The sequence below is a fragment of the Macaca nemestrina genome, chromosome 3, assembly GCF_043159975.1.
Source record: "Macaca nemestrina isolate mMacNem1 chromosome 3, mMacNem.hap1, whole genome shotgun sequence".
Lineage (NCBI taxonomy): Eukaryota > Metazoa > Chordata > Mammalia > Primates > Cercopithecidae > Macaca > Macaca nemestrina.
Window position 1 is genome coordinate 148,570,496 of NC_092127.1, and position 25,924 is coordinate 148,596,419.

The 25,924-nt window shown below is 37.0% G+C and overlaps 1 protein-coding gene across 9 annotated transcripts in view; it reads left to right on the forward strand.

Annotated features, from left to right (window-relative positions):
* The window catches only part of LOC105464780 (FRY like transcription coactivator), a 286,250-nt gene that overhangs the window by 212,759 nt on the left and 47,567 nt on the right, over window positions 1-25,924 (forward strand). For 7 of the 9 annotated variants that reach the window (XM_071093613.1, XM_071093611.1, XM_011712811.3 and 4 more), the window contains 19 exons: window positions 934-1,094; window positions 1,612-1,722; window positions 2,562-2,716; window positions 3,646-3,745; window positions 4,980-5,148; window positions 7,181-7,440; window positions 7,790-7,930; window positions 11,519-11,687; window positions 13,926-14,010; window positions 14,806-14,918; window positions 15,891-16,041; window positions 16,719-16,822; window positions 17,742-17,927; window positions 19,235-19,439; window positions 20,609-20,730; window positions 21,553-21,743; window positions 23,424-23,518; window positions 24,582-25,189; window positions 25,474-25,571. In XM_071093613.1, coding sequence (XP_070949714.1) covers window positions 934-1,094; window positions 1,612-1,722; window positions 2,562-2,716; window positions 3,646-3,745; window positions 4,980-5,148; window positions 7,181-7,440; window positions 7,790-7,930; window positions 11,519-11,687; window positions 13,926-14,010; window positions 14,806-14,918; window positions 15,891-16,041; window positions 16,719-16,822; window positions 17,742-17,927; window positions 19,235-19,439; window positions 20,609-20,730; window positions 21,553-21,743; window positions 23,424-23,518; window positions 24,582-25,189; window positions 25,474-25,571 — 3,224 coding nt within the window. The remainder of the gene's footprint in view (window positions 1-933; window positions 1,095-1,611; window positions 1,723-2,561; window positions 2,717-3,645; window positions 3,746-4,979; window positions 5,149-7,180; window positions 7,441-7,789; window positions 7,931-11,518; window positions 11,688-13,925; window positions 14,011-14,805; window positions 14,919-15,890; window positions 16,042-16,718; window positions 16,823-17,741; window positions 17,928-19,234; window positions 19,440-20,608; window positions 20,731-21,552; window positions 21,744-23,423; window positions 23,519-24,581; window positions 25,190-25,473; window positions 25,572-25,924) is intronic. The other 2 variants (XM_071093610.1, XM_071093615.1) reach the window with 1 other exon arrangement.

Sequence of the window (25,924 nt, forward strand, 5' to 3'; positions counted from 1 at the left end):
TTGATGCCTGAAGAACATGGGTTGTATTTTATAACAGGGTCATTAAGCACTTAATTTCATATGTCAGTTTCAACTGTAGGAGCCTTGTTTTCATCTTTGAAAGGAAAATGATACTGTCAAAGGAAAAGAGCATTTTTTTTTCAAAATTTTCTGATCTGAAGCTCACTAATGTAAAGATGTGGTTTAGTCTATTACTAAACACTTTTTTACAACTTCCAAATTGGTTTATTGTGATACTGCTGAGTTTCTTCAAGAAGGATAGATATAGAGAAATTATATAGTAGAATTTCAAAATGGGGGAAAAAATCCTTGGAGATCATTTAAACCAGTGGTTTTCAAACTTTGCTGTTTCTCAAAGCCCTGAGGTTGTCCAGTGCCATCAGCAGAAAGCAGCAGAATGTGTTTGGACACTAGGCCTCAACTCCGCTTTTATCTGTTTTATGTATTGAGATTACATGTAAGCTTCCTTTAGCAGGAAAAGGCAGCTTTCCTGCTGAAAAAAAAAAAGTACAAAGTTTGAAAACATGTATCTTGTCCAAAGCCCTTACTTACCAGTGAACCAAGATACAGAGGTGTGTCTGTGTTAAAATCTTGGCCAGTCTCACCATATAGCCAGTGATAGCCCAGGGAGAAATGGGCTCCTGGCCCCACCTCTGTGCCAGCTTTCATGTGCCATTGAGCCTGTCATGGAATTTCTGCTTGCAGAGATGCTGTATGTCATGTAATGCTGCCACAGAGTGACACAGACTGCAACTTTGTTTCTGCGATTTGCATATATATAAGTGATCCCTGCTACTGTGGAGGTTTTTGATAGTTTAAAATGAAAAATTTTGCTTTCTTTTTTACACTGTTACACATTCAGTAACATGTCGGTATAAAAGTTAAAGCAAAAAGAAATGGAAATAAATGTTTTCTATCTTTTCTTATTTGCAGTGCACCAGAGAAGAAGTATTTTTCCTCAGCAGAGCCTTCGTCACAGTCTATTTATGCTGTTCAGTCACTGGGCAGGTCCTTTTAGCATCATGTTTACGCCCTTGGACAGATACAGTGATAGAAATATGCAAATTAATAGACATCAATACTGTGCATTAAAGGTATTTACTTAGAAACCTGATTTCTTTTTTTTTAAGAGCAGAGATGAATATTTTTATGTCTCTCAGTCACTAGTATTTTAAAGAGGATAAGAATTTCTTCACAGTATCTGAGAGTATTAGAATATATGTTTTTCTGCCGTATTCAAAATTTATACCAAAAGTTATATTTAAATACATAAAATACAATGAAAAGCACTTCCAGAATCTACTTAAATTTGATCACTATTACCTTAAATAACTGAGTATTACTTGAAAGGAATGCCTTTTTTTCTGTTACTTAAGTACTTTTTCTTGGTCTTTTTATCTTCCTTTCCAGTATTGTTCAAACTCCATGTCTAATTTGGTGTCATATTTACTTACTCATAATAAATTTCTTAGTTTAAAAAAATAATTTGTAAAGAAAAAAATTAAAGTATTGTGACTAGATACTAGATAAGTATTTTGCCTCTTCTCATTAAGCAACCAACATTTAACCTCTTAAATTTGTTAAATATAATTCTAATATTATTATTTGAAGGCTATGTCTGCTGTACTATGTTGTGGCCCTGTTGCAGATAATGTAGGACTTTCATCAGATGGCTATTTATACAAATGGTTGGATAACATTTTGGATTCTCTGGACAAAAAGGTAATTATGACAGTTTCCTTAAAGGTTCATAATAAATTCTCATTGTATTATTAGCAGTTCGTGTATGTTGCACTAAAAACAAGTCTTTTTTAAAAAATAAGATAGGTTAGGATCATATGCAAAAAGCATATTATATAAAGTTAAATAGGATCTCATAATGTAAAAATGTTCCAATTCTTACGTATCATTAATTTGAATAATTTTAATTTCCCTTTTAATATTATAGGATTAATACAGTGGTGTATGTCTCTCAACAGGGTTCTAAGTCAATAAATAAAATACTAACATAGAACATATTGAGCTGCGTGGGAGAAATATGTTATTTGCTATGTTTCATTTCATTTTTTTTAACCACTTTCCATTTAATCATTCTTCCTTGCCCTCCACACCCTTTGCTTTCCTTACTCTCATATTGTACATTTACAGACTTCACAATTTAACATAGGACTTACATCTTTTTCCCCTCACAACAATTTTTGTATTGGGTTATCAAAAACAAGAATAAAGCTTGATAAAAATAATTAGAGAGCTTAATGACTCATTTTTCTGAAAGCACTTAATCACTATTCATATTCATTAACCGCCTTCAGGGCTCTGTTGGAAGACAGAATCATACTAGAGAGGCTCGTGTAAAAAGCAAGAGGCCAAATTCAATTCATCTGTGTGGTTTTTTTCTGCTGGCTGAGTAAAATGAGAGGAGGTGAACAAAAGGAGATGGAATTTTCCTATTAATTACAATGAATATATGCACCATATTACCTTAGTAAGAACTGTAGGGAAACAGACAAAAAATATGTAACGTTCTGTCTCTATTGAGCAATTTCACAACCTTTGCCTAGGTTCACCAGCTGGGCTGTGAAGCAGTTACGTTGTTGCTGGAGCTGAACCCTGATCAGAGCAACCTGATGTACTGGGCTGTGGACCGCTGCTACACGGGCTCCAGGAGGGTGGCGGCCGGCTGCTTTAAAGCCATTGCTAATGTTTTCCAGAACAGGTACTTTAGATACGGGTTTCTTGTTTTGTTTGCTTAAAGAAAAGTTTTTCTTTGAATTTAAAAATATGAAGACACCAGTATAGTTGTCCTTCAGTATCTGTAGAGGATTGGTTCCAGGACCCCTCTCAGATCCCAAAATCCGTGGATGCTCAAGCCTTCTATATAAAATGCTGTAGAATTTGTATTTACTCTATGCAAATCCTCCCATATACTTTCTTTTTTTTTTTTTTTTTTTTTTTTTTTTTGACATGGTCTCGCTGTCACCCAGGCTAGAGTGCAGTGGCATGATCATAGTTCACTGTAACCTCAAACTCCTAGGCTCAAGCGATCCTCCACACCTCAACCTCCCGAGTAGCCAGGACTGTAGACTCCCACTACCATGCCTGGCTAATTTTTAAATTCTTTGTAGAGACGAGGTCTCACTACGTATGTTGCCCAGGATGGTCTTGAACTCCTGGCCTCTCACCTTGGCTTCCCAAAGTGCTGGGATTTCAGGCATGACCTGCTGTGCCTGGCCTTTCCCACATATTTTTGATCCACAGAGGGTTGACTGTATTTTCTTTTCTTAAGCTCTAATGCAGCTGTGTCTAACCCTTTGAATGTGAGGACTTTTTTGCTTATCTGTGGTGGTGGATATTACAAAAATTATGCATGGATTTTTTATTTTTCATCAGCATTTTTTAGTGTGTCTGATGTGGCACAGGGAAGCCAAAAGGTTGAACACTTGTGCTCTAATGGAATTTAACCAAAATAAGGACAATTATCACCACGCATCTGTTGTTGTACCTATTGCCTTGAAAAAACCAAGTCCCCTCATAGACTTAGAAGATAGGTGCCTACAAGCCTTGCCCTTTGCATATCATATTTATTAAATGGTGCAAAAGTCTCTAAACATTGTTATTTACCTAATATGTAAAATTTATTCCTAGGGATTATCAGTTTGACACAGTGATGCTTCTAAATCTGATACTGTTTAAAGCAGCTGATTCTTCTAGAAGTATCTATGAAGTTGCTATGCAACTTTTACAGGTTTGTAAACATGTGAATTTAAATATTTTTTTACTCAGGATTTAATGAAGCCCAATAATTTAGTCTTGCCATTAAAGCACACTGATAATAGTATTTAGCTTTATTTATAATAATGAAGTTATGGTATTAAGTCCTAATTATTATTAAAAATATAAGACAAAGATAATATAGATATTTAAATTTATAAATAATGCAAACTATTCCTAAGTGTATTGTAGAAGCGTTATTTATAGTAACACGTGTGTATGTATATGAAGGTACTTAAAATATGTGTCCATGTAAGTATTTCTGTTCAGATGAGAACAATGTGTGTCCCAGTTTTTTTGGAGAGCCATATGAAAAATAATTAGCTCTTTTTATCATATTCTCATGTAAATTTTCTTTATTTGATTGAGGAGAAATAACTTAGAAACTTAGCAAACACGGATATATTATTAGTATACAGTATTTAATTCATAATAGGGCAAGATTCTTCCATCTTAACCAAGGGCTAAGAATAGGATTCAAGCAGATGCTTTTTTCGAAGGCTCTAAAGTGGTTCTGATGCCAGTAGATCCATCTTAGGAATTATACCCTAATGCCTTTGTTAATTAAGAGGAAAGTTCAGCAGTACAGCTCTAAATAGTGTAATGTCAAAAGGTTCTCCTTGAAGGATTTTTTTTTCACTTATACATATATTGTACTATCGTATTTTTGAGTGAGAAAAGTGGTAAATCTTTTTCAAGTAATTGTATATTAAGTTGCTGGAGTTATTTTCAGACTGTATTATTAACCTGGATCATTGACATTAAATATGAGGAATGTAAGTTCTTTTAGTGAGAAAGGGTTTTTGTTTGTTTTGTTTCTTTTTGTTTTTGAGATAGGGTCTCACTCTGTCGCTCAGGCTAGAGTACAGTGGCATGGTCATGGCTCACTGCAGCCTCTACCTCCTGAGCTCAAGTGATCCTCCAACCTCAGCCTCCTGAGTAGCTGGGACCACAGGCACACACCACCACACCTGGCTAATTTTTTAATTTTTTGTAGAGATGAGGTCCTGCTATGTTGGCCAGGCTAGTCTCGAACTCCTGGCCTCAAGTGATTCTCCCACCTCTGCCTTCCAAAGTATTGAGATTACAGGCATAAGCCACTCCACTCAGCCTGGGAGAAGAGTTTTTTTTTTAAATATAAAATTATAGTTAAACTTTAGAGAACCCATAAAATCTTAACCTAAGTTGATGGAATCACATTCCTATAGATTCTGGAACCGAAGATGTTTCGCTATGCTCACAAATTGGAGGTTCAGAGAACAGATGGAATACTCAGCCAGCTGTCTCCTCTACCACATCTCTATTCTGTTTCATATTATCAGTTGTCCGAGGAACTAGCAAGGGCGTATCCTGAGCTAACTCTCGCTATATTCTCAGGTATGATCAATGAACTGGTTAGTAGTTTCTCTTTGTCAATCATTTCTTCAAAAACAATTTTTAGAAAATTATAAATTTATTAAATTACAGGTTAAATCAAAACCAGACATGTCTTTACATAGAATATTTTTTCTTCAATAAGAACTCTTAATTCTGATCTGTCACAGTATTTAGGTTTTTCTATCAGCGGCGTCCTTGTAGGGTTTTACACCTTACCTTCCCTTGCTCCCTACTCCATCAAAAAGAAAAAAATACAAGAGGGAGGACTTTCCATATGTGACTTAAAAGTATTTCTTAGTAGACATAGAACTTCTTGAATACATCGTATTTTGTGTATTGGCATATCTTTAATAATAAAAATAGGCAGGGATAAGTTGTAGGCAGTTTTCCGTGAGTGAAACCCCTAACCGTAGGAGCAGGTGGTACAGTGCCTTGAGCAAAACTCTTTCTAGTCTCCCACATGTTGCCTGTCACCTACATCAAGATCTTGTTCCAGTGTAAATACTGGACATGCACCAACACTAGGATCTGGGAGATTGTGGAGTTCTGCTGTGGGTCCTTTCTTTCATTTGGGCTCAAGAGTTAGTGGCCTTAGCCTGCTTGGGATCTTTGCATAGCACCTATTTTAGCAATAGAAATAGTTTATTTCCCTCCCTAATTTACCTGACTGGGAGAAAAAAGCAACAACAACAACTTAAATTCTCCTAACATTTAGTTCTTGAAAGCAGTAGACCTGTTTGGTTTGCCCTAGTAGTTGGTAGCAATTATGCCCCTTCCTTTTTCCCAACCCCCGCATCCCTGACAGCCCCTCCAAGATGGATATGAGTGGTCATCAACACAAAATAGCAGCCACCATGAACACAGATTTTGTGGCTGCTGAGCTGCTGCTAGAGGCTTCTGCGCAGAAAGCAGGGGAGTCCAGCTAGGTCTCAGAGATCATGTAACTGTTTAGAATGCCATGTCATCGCCTAGGATGTCGGCTGGTACAGGTGTCGACCGTGCCCACGCCTCCACCACCACCACCTTGTCATTCTTCCTTCAGTTCTATCTTCAGACACTCTTGTCCTTAGCATCAGCTAATTTTAACTCCTTTGCTTAAGGTAGTTCATTCTAAACCAAAACATAGCCTCTCAACCTGACAAATTCCATAGCTAACCTACATTTTCACTTTCACTGTTTCCAAGGCGAGACAAACACAATATTCATTCAGAATTTTACTGCACAGATACAGATATCAGCATAAACTTTGCCACTTTAAAATTTGAGGGTCCTGATCCTTTCTTTCTCCAGATTCAATGCAGTGGTCTTAAATGTTGTCAGCTCTGAGGCCCTTCCCATTCTTGCTCCTCACATCCTTTCCCTCCTTCACACCTGCTCCTAACCCCTTCCTCACCCCTATGCCTTGCCTCGAGTGTATACACTCACTATTCCGTATTCTCAGTCTTCATGCATGCCTTAGATCTTCACAGATGGCCTTCACAGTCCACTAGTGTCAAATTCCTTTCTGTAGCCTCACCAGGTACCTTCCAACTGCTCAGTCTAGTCACTGGCTAATAGTCTTCGGTCTGTTTGCTACTTTCCACAGCAATTGGTGTTAGCCATCTTATATATTTTTAAGCTCTAACCTCGCTTAATTTCCAAAAACTTAGTATTTCTTGCTTTTTCTTCTACCATTGAGTATTCCTTTTCTGTCTCTTTTGGTAGATTCTTACCTTCCGTCCCTTTTTTCTTTTTTTTCTTTTTGAGACACAGTCTCTCTCTCTCTGTCTCTCTCCCTCTCCCCGTCTCCCTCTCTCCCTTTCTCCCTTCCTCTCCCTCTCCCTCTTCCTCTCTCCGTCTTGTGATTTATGTTAGCTGTTAATATTATGATGTCATTGAGGTGAAAGTTACTAAAAGAAAAAACAGTACATATAATTGTTAAGTGTAATGAGTAAAATGAATAAAATCCAGCTTCTGAAATCTGTTGGAATTAATTACCAGTCAGAAGAAGCCGAAATTACATCAGTTCTCTTTGACTTGTTTTCAATTTCAGAGATAAGCCAGAGAATCCAGACAGCTCACCCTGCTGGACGGCAGGTGATGCTGCACTACCTGCTACCATGGATGAACAACATCGAGCTGGTGGACTTAAAACCTCTCCCCACAGCAAGGCAACATGATGAAGATGAAGATGATTCCTTGAAAGACCGAGAACTTATGGTGACTAGTAGGCGCTGGTTACGGGGAGAAGGATGGGGATCTCCACAAGCCACTGCAATGGTTTTGAACAATCTGATGTATATGACAGCAAAGGTAAAATGAGTTTTGTATTTATAATTGCTGCACAGAATTATTGAGTAAGTAGATGTGGTTAGAAACAGATGAAGAGGCTCCATAATCCTGTGATAACCAAGCAAAATGCATTATAAATTTCTTTCTTTAAAAAAGACTGATGATATATGAATTTTTTTAACTAAAACCATATATGATTAATGATATTTATGTTTAGATTTGTTGAAAGAAATTATTGTTTCTGTAAAGTGTGGAAACGATTAAAGCTATCTGTGGAAAACATTGTTTTTTTATATTTCATGGTATGACAAGTTTGGTTTTTATAATAGGCAGTCATGACTGAAGTATCTTTTGTGCGTATTGCATCTAGTATGGCGATGAACTGGCCTGGTCGGAGGTGGAGAACGTGTGGACCACACTTGCAGATGGCTGGCCCAAAAACCTGAAAATAATTTTGCACTTTTTGATCAGCATTTGTGGGGTGAATAGCGAACCAAGCCTCTTGCCTTACGTATGTATTCAAGTTCATTTAACTTAAAATATATATATATATATATTTACTAGTATCTTATGATGTCAGAGTATGGGCAGCAGTTGCCCAGGAGAGGCAAGGCAAGGGCCAGGATGAAGACAGTCAGGAAAATAGCACATGGATTTATTCACTGATTCAGTCAGCAAATGTTTTCCATCATTATGACAGACCAGGTGCTCTTCTGGGCATTACAATCTGATGGGTAATACAGAATTTATTTGTTGAACCTACATCTGATTTATTTAATGAATAAATCAGTAAGTTAATAAAGTATAGTGTGATAAAGGCTATTAAAAAATTGCAGAGTTCTGAGAGTAAAACTTAGGAACCACAGCTGTCTGGAAGGATTCAAGATGACACTTGAGAGAAAGTGATATTGAAGCTGAAACCACACATTGCGGATGTTTCTGGTTTCTGCTAGGCAGAGCTGGCATTTAGATACGAGAACAGGATGGTGAGCGAGAGCTCAGTGCTTATAGGATTGCCCTTCAGGCTGCTGGAAGCAAGGGAAAGCATGGTAAGAGATATGAAACGAAGAAGATAACATCTTTGCCTTCCAGGGGAGAAAGCAACATCCAGATCTGCCCAAGTCAAGACGACACGTTTGATATGAAACTGTCAAACGTGAGGGTTAAATGTTCACACGTGCATACGTCTTTTTAGATGCAGATGTAGATATCCATCCCGTGGCAGCATCCCCCAAAAGTGTGGTCAACGGAAGACTAGTTCTACAGAACGTTATCTAAAAGTTCTTACAGGCCAGGCACGGTGGCTCATGCCTTTAGTCCTAGCACCTTGGGAGGCCGAGGTGGGCAGATCACCTGAGATCAGGAGTCAGAGGCCAGCCTTGCCAACATGGTAAAACCCCATCTCTACTAAAAATCCAAAAATTAGCCAGGTGTGGTGGCTCATGCCTGTAATCCCAGCTACTTAGGAGGCTGAGACAGGAGAATTGCATGAGCCCAGGAGGCAGAGGTTGCAGTGAGCTGAGATCTGGCCACTGCACTCCAGCCTGGGCGACAGAGCGAGACTCCATCTCAAAAAAAATAAAAAATAAAAAAATTAAATAAATAAATAAATAAAAGTTCTACAGATTCTATTTTAAACAAACCACTTAATAGCTTTGCTTTACCCAGCATTCCCCAAGTTCACTTGGTCACTGAAAGCATCATTGCCAAGGTGTACCACAGGCGTAGTGCCTTTGAGGAGTGCTTAGAGAACTGTAGGTGTATAGTACAAGACAACGTTACCCCACGTCACCTCTCTGGCTGTGTCTCCTATATTCTCTCTGGTGCTCCCACCCTTCAGCTGTACTGGCCCCCCTTTGCTTCTAGCCCTCTCACCAGGCATTCCCTCCTCGGTGCCCTCACACTCACTTGCCTTCTCTTTCCCCAGTTAGCCACGTTACTCACTCCTCGTCTCTTTCAGGTCCTCCTTCAGGTGTCAGTGCCCACTGGGACTTCTGCTGCCCATCCTATATAGAACTGCAAATGCCCTACCTCCACACACACACTCCATTTCCTTTCCCTGCTTTATTGATCTTTCTGGCACTTAATCATCACCAAACACGTGATATATTTTACCTATTTACCTCTTTAGTTTTGCATCAACCAGTAGATTGTAAGCTCCTTAAGAATGGTAGTTTTTGTCTATTTGATTCACCGCTAAGTTCTCATTTAGTAGTGCCTGGCACATAGAAGATGCCCATTAATTGGATGAATGAATGGGGGAGTTAGAGCTGGAACCAGAAAAAGCATGAGATTATACTTTTAAGAGGCCAAATGGAAATTTGGGGAATAGCCATTTTCCAGGAATTTAAAAGGAGCCATTTTTTAATGTCAATAATAATAATGTATTGGTTATTATTTTTTAAGCACTTATGGGTGCTTATTTTAGGCATGGTAAAAGCACTTCATCCACATTATTTAATTCTCAGAATAAATCTATGAGTTTGGTGAGATCACTGCAGTTTTACAGATGAAAAAACAAGGCAGAGAGAATGGTAATTTCCTCAAGGTCTCACTCTGTCACTTAATAGTTCTAGAATTCCAACCCAGATCTGGTTGTGAAGTCAGTAAAAGCTTCTTGGAGAAGGGAGTAGAGTTAAGGTAGGGGATGGGGCTCGAAGACTTGAAAGGATTAGGGTTGGGAGTGTCAACTCGGAGATCCCCAGTTTGGCAGAAGGAAGCCACAGAGGCAGGAATGCACACAGCATGCTCAGAGGAGATCAAACCTGAAAGCAGAGAGAATTAACAAGTAGAGCCCATTGGATGGAGTAAAGACCCATACATAGAATGGTATCATTGGGTAACCATAATAAGAGTTTTGGCCGGGTGCTGTGGCTCACACCTGTAATCCCAGCACTTTGGGAGGCCGAGGCAGGAGGATCACCTGAGGTCAGGAGTTCGAGACCAGCCTGGCCAAGATGACAAAACCCCATCTCTACTAAAACCACAAAAATTAGCCAGGTGTGGCAGCAGGCACCTGTAATGCCAGCTACTTGAGAGGCTGAGGCAGGGAGAATTGCTTGAACCAGGGCGACAGAGGTTGCAGTGAGCCAAGATCACCCCATTGTACTCTAGCCTGGGTGACAGAGCGAGACTCCATCTCCAAAAAAAAAAAAAAAAAAAAAAAAAAGGAATTTAGTTGGGATATAATAAATCATGTTTTAAGATTAATCCAGGGGTCATATAAAGCAGGGCTTTTCATATGTCTGTAAAAATATGAATCATTCTGATTCTGGAGGTGGAGTGGGCCTAAGATTTTCTATTTCTAGAAAACTGCAGATGATGAGGCCTGTCTTGCTAGGATCACATTTTGAGTAGTAAGGATTAAAGTAGGGAGAAAAAGAGATAGGCTGATCAGTTATGAAGTTATTTCAGTAATATACATTACCAAAACATATATATAATATATACTACTGAAAAGTTTTTCTACTTACTTATACTGTGTTACTAGCCATTTGTAAAGTGCACTGTAAACCTTAACTCTTTTAATCTTCCTAACAGCTATATGAAGTATAGCTTCAACTCAATGATAGAGTTAGTGAGTGGTATATACACATTCCAAACCAGGCAATGTAGTTTGAGTTCTAGTTTAGTTCTAGTTCCTTGCTCTTAATGACTACTCTGTTTGACTATAGGGAATGGGGAAGGCAGAATAAAAGATAAACCCTGGGTTTGGAGGCTAACTAAAAATCAGAGGAAAATCTTAGGATGTTATTACCTGGAAGTGTTTCGATTAAAAGAGAAATTTTTACAGAAAAGTATTTTTTTTGCTTTTTTTTTTTTTTAAAAAAAAAAAGCAAAAATAAAGAAAGTGCATAAAGTGGAAACCACTAAACATGTTCAGTTCATCCTAATTAGATCTAATGTTGAGAGTTAGAGGGAGGACAGTATTGATAAAGCTGATTAATGTCTTATTGTTGATCAGTGCCAGTTTTGATTTAGATTGTGTTTATTCATCTAGCACTTAAAGTTGAACTTACTATGATAAAATTTGTCTCAGGAGAAATTAATGAGATAAAAACTTTGCTTTTTCTTTTCTGAATGATTTCTTTTGTGACAGGTAAAGAAGGTCATTGTATATTTAGGTAGAGATAAAACAATGCAGTTGCTAGAAGAGCTGGTGAGTGAGCTTCAGCTGACCGATCCTGTCAGTTCAGGGGTCACTCACATGGATAATCCCCCGTATTATCGCATCACTTCCAGCTATAAAATCCCTTCTGTCACCTCAGGTGAGAAATTTGTTAAAACTGCTGTGTGAGATGATAGGTGTCTTCATCTGCTTCACTATGGTAACCATTTTAGGGTCTCTGTGTCCCATAACATCTTGTTACAAATCTCAGATATATGCAATAAAATTTATTGAAAAAAACACATCTTCCTCAGTATTGAAAGAGAAGCTTAACATAGTTGTTAAACAAGAGTTTATTGTGTCTTTAAATATTATTGTTGAGAAAACAAAAGCAAATGTGAGTCATGTATGGTAATTAATTTGATAAGACTTTGTAAATCCTCATGAGAAAGCAATTCGACAATGTAAGTATTAATATACAGAAAAGTAATATTTACATACTTATTCAGAGATGGAATATAAATTTATTCCCTACATAACACATACCTTTTTTTTCTTTTTTTTTTCTTTTTTTTTGAGGCAGAGTCTTGCTTTGTCACCAGGCTGGAGTGCAGTGGCGTGATCTCGGCTCACTACAGCCTCCATCTCCCGGGTTCAAGTGATTCTCCTGCCTTAGCTTCCCAAGTAGCTGGGATTACAGGTGTGCGCCACCATGCCCAGCTAATTTTTGTATTTTTAGTCGAGATGGGGTTTCACCATGTTGGCCAGGATGGTCTCAATCTCTTGACCTCATGATCCACCCCCTTTGGCCTCCCAAAGTGCTGGGGTTACAGGCGTGAGCCACCGCGCCCGGCCAACACATGCATTTTTTAATGGGTATAATTACCATGTTAAATTTAGAAAATGCTTATATGTTGAAATTATTTGTGTAATTTCACATTATAATTATTTGAGTATATATTATACATCATATCCAATCAACTGAGTGTGTGTGTGTGTGTATATATATATATACTTATATGTATGTGCATATATTAAAATTATTATAGTATTTTGAGTCTGAAGAAACTATGTTCCTAATAGAAGAACCTCCAATGAAATTCAAAATAGTAAAAAGGCTATTGTAGATGAAATTTCTATTAAACCCTTTGTTACTCAGTTTAAATGTTTTCAGCATGCTAATAACAACATTGTAAAACTAGAAATATTTTAAATTATCTCTTTATAATTTATTTTTTACCATCCATTTTCATCACTTAGTCCTTTTGTTTTATTTTCTAGGAGATGTCTAATAATGCTTCTATTGAATTTTTCACATCTGCTAGAATGTTTTTAATTCCAAAGTTTCATTTAATTATAATTTTTTAAAGTAGCATCCTATTCTTGTTTCATGGTTGGCCTGTTGTTTCGTATCTGATACAGTTATAAAGTTTTCTTCTCCCAGCAGAAGTCTTCATTTTCTCTACATTGTTGTTTTTGTCTTGATACAACTTTTCTTGAAAGCCTACCAATTCTAGATCTGTCTTTTCATAAAGAGTAGAATATTTAAAAAAAAAATAAGTTCTATAAGCATATATGGAACTTGTTGACTGTATTCTTTGTTGTACCGTGATTTCAGTGAAGCCAATGTCTGTAGGTATTTTCTCCTAGATTTATCAGATTCCCCAGAGAAAATTCTTTCTAGTCATTTGCCAACAGAGGGTGTGTCTGTGAACATATACACACACACCCCTTTGGATTGTATATATTTATACACACACATATACACAGTCTTCAAACTTTCTGGAAGCCCAGTGGGGTGAGAAGGATGTAGCTGGGGGTGCAGTCTCAAATTTTAGCCTGTACATTTTCATTTCATTTAATGCCCCTGTTCTTTGTAAGGTGCCTCCTCTTTCAGGAGTATGTGGCGTGCCCTAGTTCAGGAATCTTCTGATTTTCATCAGAAAAGACTTCTAGAAGTAGGGAAAGACAGCCACCCAGCTGCAAGAGGCAAGAAAGTAGATTTGGGAACCAGTTACTTCTAAAATAGATTGACTTTCAGCCAGGTTTCCTATTTTTTAGCACCACCTTCAACCTCTGTTTCCGGAGGTTCTTGATGCTACTCATCCCTGAGACTTTTGGAAGTTCAGCAGTATAAATATGGCATTTTCCCCCACCACCACCTTTGGATTCAGCCTTCTTAACACTTAATTACTTATTGTCCATTTGTATTCTAGCATCCAAAAATTTGTTCGTCGTGTCTCCTTTCCCTTTTGGTAATTATGAGTACATTCCTTTTTTAAAATGACTTTGCTCTCATTTTAGTTCAGTTTTGATATCTATAATTTGAGATCTTTTGTTCTTATTGGGTTATTCCAGGTTTGTAGATTCACAAGTACTGCTTTGTCTTTGATTACAGGAACTACTTCCAGTAGCAATACAATGGTAGCTCCCACAGATGGCAATCCTGATAATAAGCTCATTAAAGAGAATATTGAAGAGAGGTAAGTACTTCTCTGTTCTTTATTAGCTGTTCAGTTTGACAGATACTGGTTGTCATCAGAATAAATGATATTTTCTGCATTGAAATGTGGATGTTGCTGTGTTAAAATTCAAGTGAAAAAAATGTAATTCCATGCTGGAAACTTTCAACATTGAGAGTTTCAACATTAAAGATGCTATCCTGCTAGATTTTTTTATATGCTCTAATGTATGAATAGGTGGTATATGGTAAGTCACTTTTTGTATTGCTTAAAGTTTTAGACCTATATGAATGTATTTACTCCACCTGTTTTATATGCCAGAATATTATTTTAGGTAGAAATAGCTGATTAAAAGTTTAAGCTTTTGGATTATAAGGTGGAAATTAATACATATCATAGTAAACTTTTGTTAATATTTTGTGTACTGTGTCCTTTTTTTTTTTTTTTTTTTTTTTGAGACGAAGTCTCACTCTGTTGCCAGACTGGAGTGCAGTGGTACGATCTCAGCTCAACCTCTGCCTCCCAGGTTCAAGCAATTCTCCTGCCTCAGCCTTCCGAGTAGCTGGGACTACAGGCGCACGTCACCATGCTCGGCTAATTTTTTGTATTTTAGTAGAGACGGGCTTTCACCGTGTTAGCCAGGATCGTCTCGATCTCCTGACCTCGTGATCTGCCTGCCTTGGCCTCCCAAAGTGCTGGGATTACAGGCTTGAACCATGGCATCTGGCCTCCTTTTTTAAACATGGAAAGTGAAACATAAAGTAAAAATACCATTGCACCGTCAACTGTGACTAACTTCAGTGATCATTCCCATAGCTATGTGCACCTGGACATTTACAGTGGACTAAACAGTCATTTGAATCGGCAACATCACAGACTAGAATCCCGATACAGTAGCAGCTCTGGAGGATCTTATGAAGAAGAAAAAAGTAATAAATTCCAAACGTTTTCAATATAAATATAAGGGTGAGGTGTATTGTTAATTACATTAACGTTAATAAATATATATTTTTTCAGTAAATTGTTTTTAAAAAGCGTATTTAACTGCCACTAGTGGTGTTCCAACATAATCTGAAACATCTTGATTTTAAGAAGCAACATATTTGGGTAAAATTTTTTTAAAGCACAGGTTTCCTATAGATAAATCACAAGGAACATAAGAACTGGTTCTCAGGAAGCATCATAGAACAAATACTGGAAACAGGCTGATTTTTTTTAGCAGGATTGCTCCTTCTGCATGGATTCACATTTTCCTAAAAAGACTGTCCCTTGGCAATTGCAAAGTGAATAATCTACCCAAGTTTCACTATAACGTTAAGGTAGGGTGTCATAGAAGCACAGGCTTTCAGACTGGGAAGGGACACTGAAGATGATCTGGTCCAATCTCCTCATTTTGCACATGATGGAACTGAGGTCCAGAGAGGTTAAGTGACTTACCCACGTCACACAGAATTCACATTTCCTGACATTTTTTATTGCACCCCGCAGCCCCACTGTGGTAGAGCAGAGTTCCTTTCAAGATGGAGCTGTGTTGGCCCTATCTCAGGATATTTAGAACTGAATTAATTTACCAGAAGGCCCTTTGTTACAAGGCAGCTTCTCCAATAATGTGATCTCCTGGCTTGGACATCACTGATGGAATCATGATGAAGAGCTAATATAATTTTGCTTTGACATACAGGGTGGAACCTAAATTGATCTCTCTCTCTCTCCCTCTCCCTGGTTTGCTTAATTTGATAATATTTGTGCCTAGATTTTCCTAGCAAACATATGTTGAAATAGTGGGAAATTTTTTTTTTATCACTTTCTAATACTATATAAATAGTCGGGATCTTACTAGAGTTTGCTTTTATTGGCAGAAATTAGATGGTGTAGAAAATGAGATCATTTTATCTTGATAGGTGATTCAATGCCACTTTATTCTAATTGGCGACTGAAAGTGATGGAGCATAACCAAGGAGAGCCACTGCCCTTCCCACCAGCTGGAGGCTGCTGGTCACCACTGGTGGATTACGTGCCTGAAACGTCATCACCTGGATTACCTCTTCACAGGTGGACTACAGCGTCATTCCTTTTACATATGCACCAAGTTGCTGCTGAACACTCTCGGCTTTCTTTGTGCTATCTGACAACACAGAATAAAAGCAGTCTTCTTTATGGAGATACTGCAACGTAGATCAGTGTGTTCTAAGAAATCTGAAAAACTCAGAGTTCTAACTTTATAAAATTAATATTATTAAATCTAATTATGCTGCTGCTTTTCTGGGTGTCTGGCATAGTTACTTGACCTTTCTGGGACCCAGTTACTACATCTAAAAAATATGGCTTTCCTATGGTAGGCACTATTATTTTGCATCGAGTTGAATTCTACTTAGCAAAATCACAATAGAGCAATTACTGCATTCTTTCAAAATGTATTAATGCACCAAACATATATTGAACACCTACTGTGGCAAGCAGTGTGCTAAGTCTCAAGGTTGAAAGATGAAGAAAATGTGGCTCCTGAGTTCAAAGAGCCCTTAGCCCTTATGTTCTGTTCCATCTCTTTAACTTAATGGTTAATGTTTTCTTCAGCTGTATTTGTTTTTCCTCCTTTTTCCTGGATAAGTTGTATTTTTCCATGAAATGTGATATTAAAATCTTCAAGTAATTTTGTACCAGATTCTCTCTAGGTTTACCAAGATCTAGTAAAACGTTAATGAAACTCTTATTAACACCTCTTGTCATAGGTGTAACATAGCAGTGATCCTTTTGACTGATCTGATCATTGATCATAGTGTGAAGGTGGAATGGGGAAGCTACCTGCATCTTCTTCTTCATGCAATTTTTATAGGTAATAAATATTTGGTTCTAATTCTTTCATTTTATATTTTTATGATAATTTAAAAGCAGTATGGTTTTGTGACAGTTTTTATGTGTTTCTGTTTCCTGTTATTTTTATATTATTTCCATGACACTTTTCATTATGATTCCTCTGGTCTCTTGGGGAGTTATTTGTGGCACCTCTTCTAACTACAAACAAACATGTCTATTCCCCCCCATTCCTATTCCTATCTTATGGCCTCGCCTGCCCACACACAAACACACATAAACTGTACTGAGGAAAAATTCTGTGGCTGTGGCAAGAGTCAAATTAACTTACCTCTGGGGATTGGGAACTTTCAGAGTGAATGAAAAGTTGAAATAGGTTCTAAGTATTTCCCAAAAGAATTGGATTGTTGGATAGCCTGATTATTACAGCTGAAACTCCATCGTGCCTTCTGTAGCAAACATGAGGAATCTGTCGTATCTATAATACATTTGATGCTTATAGGATTGGCTTCCTGAAGCAAGTCCAAATAGCCATCTCCTTATAAATTTTCCTGATGTGCACACTTACTGTTGGTGTGTTACATCATTCCTTTAGTTAATCATGTACTTTCTGTTACGTGCTAAGTACACAAAAAAGCCTGCCTTTTAAAAAAACTTCATTTCCATGAATTTTTTGTGTTATGTAACAGTAATAATTTTTAGGAGATCACTAAATTTTAGACATGAAACACATTTAACTTATCTTGAGTCTCCCTAGTACTATAAGACAATAAGCTATTGTAAAAGTATATAAGAACTCTAGCACAATAAAAAACCATATAATATGTCACCTTCCTTGAAATCTTTCATATAATCCCTGCTTTTCTTCAAAATGTGAGTTTGATAGTAAGAATACTCATTATTTCTCTTTATTGATAATGTTTTTCTACCGTCCTTTTTAGGGTTTGACCACTGCCACCCTGAGGTGTATGAACATTGTAAACGTCTGCTTCTGCACTTATTAATAGTAATGGGACCCAAAAGTAACATCCGAACTGTTGCTTCTGTCCTTCTCAGGAACAAGGAGTTTAATGAGCCCAGGGTGCTTACAGTCAAACAAGTTGCACACTTAGATTATAATTTCACAGGTATTTGCCTTAAAAGTACAATTTGAAATTAGAATTATACTTTATTAATTTGGAATCCTGCATTAGAGAAAGTCATAAAAGTTGAAATACTAGAGAACATTTTTAAAATGTAGTTGTATTATTTTAAGTACCATTTAAATTATTTACTAATAAAAGAAGGGAGCAAATCTGAAATAATTGAATCTGCATTACCTTGAAGGATCTTTATCACACAAGAGTTAAGTTATGAATATGAAGTTGAAGACATAATGAAACAGTGCTTAATATTGAGGACAAATTACAAAAAAGATATTGAGCTTGTATTAGATTCCTCTTATTTGCAGAATCTGAAAACTGATAAAGTAAGGCATTTTAAATTTTGTTATTCACGTGATTATATTTACTGCATTAAAAACATACATTTTGAAGTAGTGAAGTCCAAATTAATGAGACTTAATTTGGTTTATTTTACTGTCAATGCTAATTTTTCTTTTTTACTTTTAAGGTATATTTTCCTATATCCTGTAACTCTAACTTATTTCTTTCATCAGTACCATCAGGCTAGTGACAGGTGATCTAGAAACTTTTTTTGAAATTGAAATAAAACTACCTTTTTTTGTTCTAATCATACAGTATCAGATACAGGGTCATGAATTTTAAAGCTAGTTAAAACCCTGTTACTTGTTTAAAATCCTATAGTTAGGAAACAGTTATTAGGAAACTTATTAGCCTTTTAAAACTATGATTGAAAGAAAAATGGAATGAAGTTTACTGCCTTTTTATATTAAGGCACCATTCTTCAAAATTCCATAGCTTGTTTGTTTTTAAGGCTTCTCTTACCAATTTGTAAATATGGGCATTAGTAATAACCTTTTAACAGTTTTTTAAAAAATAATTGACGCACTATGTGTATTTCAGATAGATGAGTCTTTCTGCAATGAAAATGGATCAAAAATTCTAGAAAATTTTCCATAAAAAGTTAAAAATCAGTTCATTATAGAAATGTAATCGACAAGCAATGTTGACAAAATATGCCAAAATATTAGGAAACTGCCACTTGCAAGTTTCTTCAGCAGATGGCGGCAGAGGACTGCACAGTACTTCCAAATTGCTAAGTTTTCAAGCTGTGAAACGATGTTTGCCTGAAAACTTACTTGCTGTAATTTGATGTTTATGAGGATCAGCAGGAGCACAGATTCATATCACCTTGCACTGACAGATTTCCTCATGTGTCCCATAGAGTCTATAAGGAATGACAGTTTAATTCTATAGGTATTTTGTGAGATTCTTTCATGTTTTAGGTATTCATGACGATCTTTCTCTTTCAGCAGGCATTAACGATTTTATACCTGATTACCAGCCCTCCCCTATGACTGACTCAGGGCTTAGCTCAAGTTCTACCTCTTCTAGTATCAGCTTAGGAAATAACAGTGCTGCCATTTCACATCTGCACACCACTATCCTCAATGAGGTTGACATCTCAGTGGAGCAGGATGGAAAAGTCAAAACCCTCATGGAATTCATTACCTCAAGGTAACACTGGCAGCCCTTAGCATCCCAGCAGTGTATGTGTTAAGTCATTCTTTCATTGGTCGGGTATTATGAGCCATATTTTTGTTTTCTGAAATGCCATTGATGTGAAATACACAGGTTTGTATTGCACAGTATTTTGAAAATTAGGATGCAATTAAAGACTTCTTTTGTGCCAGTGCAGTTATACCTCAGAAGGACTTTAATCATATCTGGCTATTTTATGCCCAAAAAGAATGCAGTATTATCTGAATATATATTTAACTTTTATTAGCTACATTATCATTCAATCATCAAATATTTATTTATGGTCTACTCTTTGCAAGGCGCAATAAATAGAGAAGGAATATAGGTGGGAGAAAGGGCATGATATTCCATTGCAAGAACAAAATCACAGGAGCACAAGAAAACCGTGTGTTTGGAAATGGTGAGGAATCCACTCTGACTGTAATGCAGAGAAAAGAGAGTTGTTCTAGACAATTCTGGAAAGCTTGGGAGAGTTCAAACTGGAGGGCCATGAAGCCCAGGCCATAAAGTTGTAGATTATATAGAAACTCATTAAGCTTGGGGGACAGTGGGAGGCAGCATTTTATAAATATGTGGAGAAAATCAGCCCCATAACAGTGTGGAGGATGCATTAGAGGAGGAAGGAACCAGAAGCAGTGTGTAGCAGGTTCTCAGGGCACTTTGGGCCTGTGTTAATAAAGAGCTTAACCGAGGTGGTGGCTGAGAACACAAAGTCGTTTTAAAGAAAGTATCAAGTGGACCTTATTCTGTCCTAAACTTTCCCTATAGTTTTAGCTAGTAAATTATTCTCATTGCATTTCACCAGCAAATTATTTTCTTTGCATTACAATGTAAATACAGATTATATTTTGACCTGGAACACATAAGCAGTAACCAATATGCTTCTCACTTGGCAAAAGTTGACCTCTTTTTCTACTACGTCTGAGAGAATTTGACTGGTGTGATGGTAGACACTGAAATGAGATCTTTCTCTCCTTGCTGTAGATCATTACATATTCATGTGCCTAAGCAGTAGTAGTAGACTGTGACCTATTTATTCAACTACCATCCTTTCTAATTGTGAAGGCGTAATTTAGGCAAGTGTGAGTACAACTGTTAATCACAAGTGAAAATCCAAGGAAATTACATCTGTTCTCTGTTTTCAGAAAAAGAGGGCCCCTTTGGAACCATGAGGATGTTTCTGCCAAGAATCCTAGCATAAAGAGTGCTGAACAGTTAACTACATTTTTGAAACATGTGGTTTCTGTTTTTAAGCAGTCGAGCTCAGGTATCTTTTAAGAAATATTTTAAATAATATTTAATGTTAGTGACATTTTAATGTGATGCCGGTTTCTGATAATGCTTTGCAAAAAGTTAATAGTTGATATTGTGATACGTCTAAAAGTTTTAGACAAGTTTTCTTTTTAAATTTTTTAATGATAACAGATCTGTTTTCACTGAAGAAAAATTAAGTTACTACTTAAAAATGAGAATGCTGTCTATGAAATGCTGGGCTCCTTAGTTTTGTGTTTGATGGCATCATAAAATTACAATACAATTGCGTATTATGAAAAAATTACATTAAACGGACATATATAGAAATGGGAAACTTAAAAAAATTTTGTGCTGGTATAGTCTTCAGCAATGTAAAATTAACACATTCTGAAAATCATAGTCAAATTGTATTTATCTAGAGCAGTGGTTCTCAACTAGGGGACATTTGGCAATGTCTAGAGACAATGTCACAATTATGGGTTAGGAGCAAGGGGTTACTACTGGTATATGGTGGGTTGAGGCCAGAGACACTGCTAAACATCATACCCTGCTCAGGGCAGCCCTTCCAACAAAGAATTTTCTGGCTTATAAGGTCAGTAGTGCCAAGATTGAGAAACCCTGGTCTCAAGCATTGCTTCTGTAAAGATTAAAGGGTCATCTGAAATGCAAATGGAGTTTAATCAAAGAAAAAGCATTGACTTATAAAATGTGAGTGCCAGTCTGGTTTGCCAGGTAGTGTGCTAGCTACTAGCTTTAAAATGATTCACTTCTGATTATAACCCCAATAGTATTCTAAAGAACAAGAACAACCTACTTGTTTCCTTCGCATTCACAGAAGCAATTCATTTGGAACATCATCTTAGTGAAGTTGCTCTGCAAACAGCACTTTCCTGTTCTTCTCGACACTATGCTGGGAGATCCTTTCAGATTTTCAGGGCCCTAAAGCAGCCTCTGACTGCAACTACACTTTCTGATGTTCTCTCCAGACTTGTAGAAACTGTAGGGGATCCAGGAGAAGATGCACAGGTATTTCCTTATATTCTTTCAGCAGTTATTGAGCAGCTACTAGTTGTCAAGGATTTATTGTCAATATAGATTGCTATAGCTAGAGCAAGATAATGGGCATCTAGAATTATAGTCAGATGTTGAGCAGGCAAAGAATTAAGAGCCAAAGCTAATTTTATAATTTATATCTAATAACCTACTAATTAAATCGACTGTTCTAGTGCCTATCAGAAAAAGCTTTACACTCACCCACTCACACAGCGCCCCCCCTCCAGATATTAACCTGGGATGATCACAAGGTAAAAATGATAGGAAGTTAAATTTAAATGTAAAGTGGAACATTGAATTTTATTTTTTAAGATAAGTGAACTATTGAACTAGAGAACTTCAGTTTGTACAGACAAATGGTTTTATTAACACTGTTATAAATATCAGGGATACAGTGATGAATGAGACAAAGTTCGTGACATTCTAGAGCTCATATTCTATTGAAGGAAACAAACCTTTAGTCTTCCAATTATACATAACATAATTTATCCTACTGATAATGTTGTGAAAATAGTAAGATCATAAGATTAAAGGAGAAGGAATTGTTCTACATATGATAGTCCATCTGAGAAGGTGATTTTTGAAGAGATACTGAAATGAAGTAGTTTCTGTTATGATCTGGGGAAGAACATTTCAGGCATAGGAAGATAGGACTAACAAGTGCAAAGACCCTGAAGCAGAAGCAGTAGGGCTTTTCTGAGGAACGTCAAGAAAATCAGTGTCGCTAGAATACATTGCAGGATATGTAGCAGGAAATTGATGAGGTAGGAAGGCTCAAATCATGTAAGGCCTAGTAAGCCCTGGTGAGAGGCAGGACTTCACTCTGAATTGATGGGAAACTACTCAGACATTTTGAGGGAAGGAAGGTGATGGATGTGATTTGTTTTTTAAAAAACTCATTCTGACATTGGGGTGAAATCTGTAGGGAGGGCAAGAGTGGAGGCAAGAGAGGTTAGGAGGTTAAGAGTCCAGCTGAAATGGTGGTAGCTTAGATTAAGGGAAGTTATGGAGGTAAAGGAAAGTGGTCAGATTTTTAGTGTGTATTTTAAAAGTGATATTTTCGGTCAGGCACAGTGGCTCACACCTATCATCCCAGCACTTTGGGAGGCTGAAACCGGTGGACCTGAGGTCAAGAGTTCGAGACCACCCTGGCCAACATGGCGAAACCTATCTCTACTAAAAATACAAAAATTAGCTAGGTGTGCAGGCACATACCTGTAGTCCCAGCTGCTTGGGAGGCTGAGGCAGGAGAATCACTCGAATCCGGCAGGCAGAGGTTGCAGTGAGCCAAGATTGCACCACTGCACTCCAGCCTGGGCAATAGAGCACGACTATGTCTCAAATAACAAACAAACAAACAAAAGTAATATTTTCAAGACTTGCTGGAGGATTCAGTTTAGATGTGAAAGAAACAAGTATGGTTCCTAGATTTCTGACCTGAGCAATTTTGAGTAAATTGTGGCACCATTACAATCAATTTATACACTATTAATTTGATGAGTTTGCATCAATCAGCAAGATCATGTTGTCAAGAGTTTAATCATTTTGTAACGTAACATAGAGTTTGTTCTATTTTAAAATCCCATTAGGAAGTCCATTGCAGTTTCTTTATTCCAGAGCATAATTAATTAAAATCTGCCTTTTTCCCTCCAGGGATTTGTGATTGAGCTTCTTCTCACATTGGAATCTGCAATTGATACTTTGGCTGAAACCATGAAGCATTATGATCTTCTTTCTGCCCTTTCTCAGTAAGAATTTAAACCAGGCAACCTAATATATAGAGAACTTGAATAGTTAACTACATATAGCTCTAACTTTTTAAATTCTAATATTGTTAGTAAGCACAATACCACCCAAATTATATGGATTACCATTCTGTGGGAGATGGGCCACAGACAGTGAGGACTTGTGAAAAATCCAAGTGCTGATTTTAGCAGTGCTGTTCTTCTAATGTGCTGGTTAGAGATTTTTCTGCTGCGCCACTTCATTCCTGCCACATTCAGCATCCTATTGCTTCCCCAGCTGCCTGGGAGCCTTAGGGCTCTCCCACCTTTCACATATTGTTCCTTCTCCCTGCAGCAGCCTCTCTCCCCAGTTTCTCTGCCTTGCAAGCCCAGAATTGATTAGTCCTTCAAGTCCCGTCCCAAATGTCACTTCCTAGCTAAGCATTTCTAACTCCCTCAGGATAGTGCTGATTATTCCATCCTTTGGGTTCTCACAGTGATTTTTTCATATTTTAATAATAGCAATTAGCGAGCTATAAATTTATCCATTTACATGTCTATCTCCTCTTTCAAAAGACTTGTCTAACATTCCTTCGTTTTCTGTACAGCTGGCAAACATAAAAAGCATTCAGTCAATATTTTCTTAATAAAAATTGGATGTGAGGGAGGAGGAGAAATCAAAAATTTTTGAGCTTAGTTCTTTTGAAAAGAGAGTATCATTGACAGAAATAGGGACATGAGGACCATCATGTTTGAGGATAAGACAAATGAAGTCAGCTTTGAACTTAATGTATGCCTAAATCTCAGAGCTGAATGTTGTTAACATTGAATTCTGTAGCAGAATTTTCTCAGCAAATAGAGCCTCATCTCAACTCAAAGGAAACTGTTAGCCACAGGAGAAAAGGTACTGTTGTACATTTTGTTTGAATTTGGAGGCAAAACTGAAATTTGATTCAACAAAGTCAGGTATACTGAAAAATGATTTTTCTGGTACCAGTTACTATTTTTCAGTGTTTTCAGAAGTAAAATTAATTTAGCAAAAGAAGTGACTGGGTATGCATTCATCTATTTTTCTTTCTTTTTTAAGAACCTCATATCATGATCTTATAATGGGAAACAAGTATGCAGCTAACAGGAAAAGCACTGGACAACTCAATCTAAGCACAAGTCCCATTAATAATAGCAGTTATTTGGGATATAACAGTAATGCAAGAAGTAACTCTTTGAGATTAAGTTTGATTGGTGACCGACGAGGTGACCGGCGGCGGAGTAACACACTGGATATAATGGATGGACGGATAAACCATAACAGTAGTTTAGCAAGGACTAGAAGCCTTTCCTCTCTAAGAGAGAAAGGAATGTATGATGTGCAGTCCACTACTGAGCCTACCAACTTGATGGCCACCATTTTTTGGATAGCAGCATCTTTATTAGAATCAGATTATGAATATGAATACCTCCTGGCTCTCAGGCTTCTCAACAAACTGCTTATCCATTTGCCTTTGGATAAATCAGAGAGTCGAGAGAAGATTGAAAATGTACAAAGCAAATTGAAATGGACTAATTTTCCAGGACTTCAGCAGCTCTTCCTTAAGGGTTTTACCTCAGCATCTACACAAGAAATGACCGTGCACCTCCTCAGTAAACTCATTTCTGTCTCCAAACATACATTGGTGGATCCTTCCCAATTGTCAGGTGATGTTAATATAATTGCACCAGCACTTTGCATTTTATGTAGTGAAATGTAAACTAATCATTTGTTTTGAAATCTACTAATTTCTGCTTTTCTGCAAATAGTCATAGTTTTTATACGCTAGGTAGCTTAAATTATTTGGTGAATGCCAAAAAATAATTAGAAGATTGAGTATCCCAGGAAATGAAAAGAAAATGGTTTCTGTGAACCATCTAAAGAAAACTTTAACTTTTAAAATAATGTGCAATAAAATTGGTTATTGTTTGCTTTTTTTTTGTTTTGATAGGCTTTCCTCTTAACATCCTTTGCTTATTGCCTCACTTAATCCAGCATTTTGACAGCCCAACTCAGTTTTGCAAAGAAACAGCTAGTCGAATAGCAAAGGTAAGCAAATGTTATGCTGAAAGATAACACTATAGGGAAATTATTTTGTAGTCTATGTTAAAGAAGGGGGAAATCTCTTAAAAATCCTTTTAATGTCACTGCCCATATGAATTTTGCATTTAAATTTTTATTTTTATGCACATAAAGGACTTGCATAGTAATGGTGTAAGTTACAACTGCTCAAATGACAGTAAATAAAATTATTTAATTAGAGTAACACTCCTCTGAGTCTGAGTCTTTTTCTGCTCTTTTTCCCTACTTTTGCCTCTCTGTCTGTCTCTCATTCATTCGTTTATTCATTACCAAATAAATATTTACTAAGCACTGGGTTAGATGCTACAAATACATGTTAA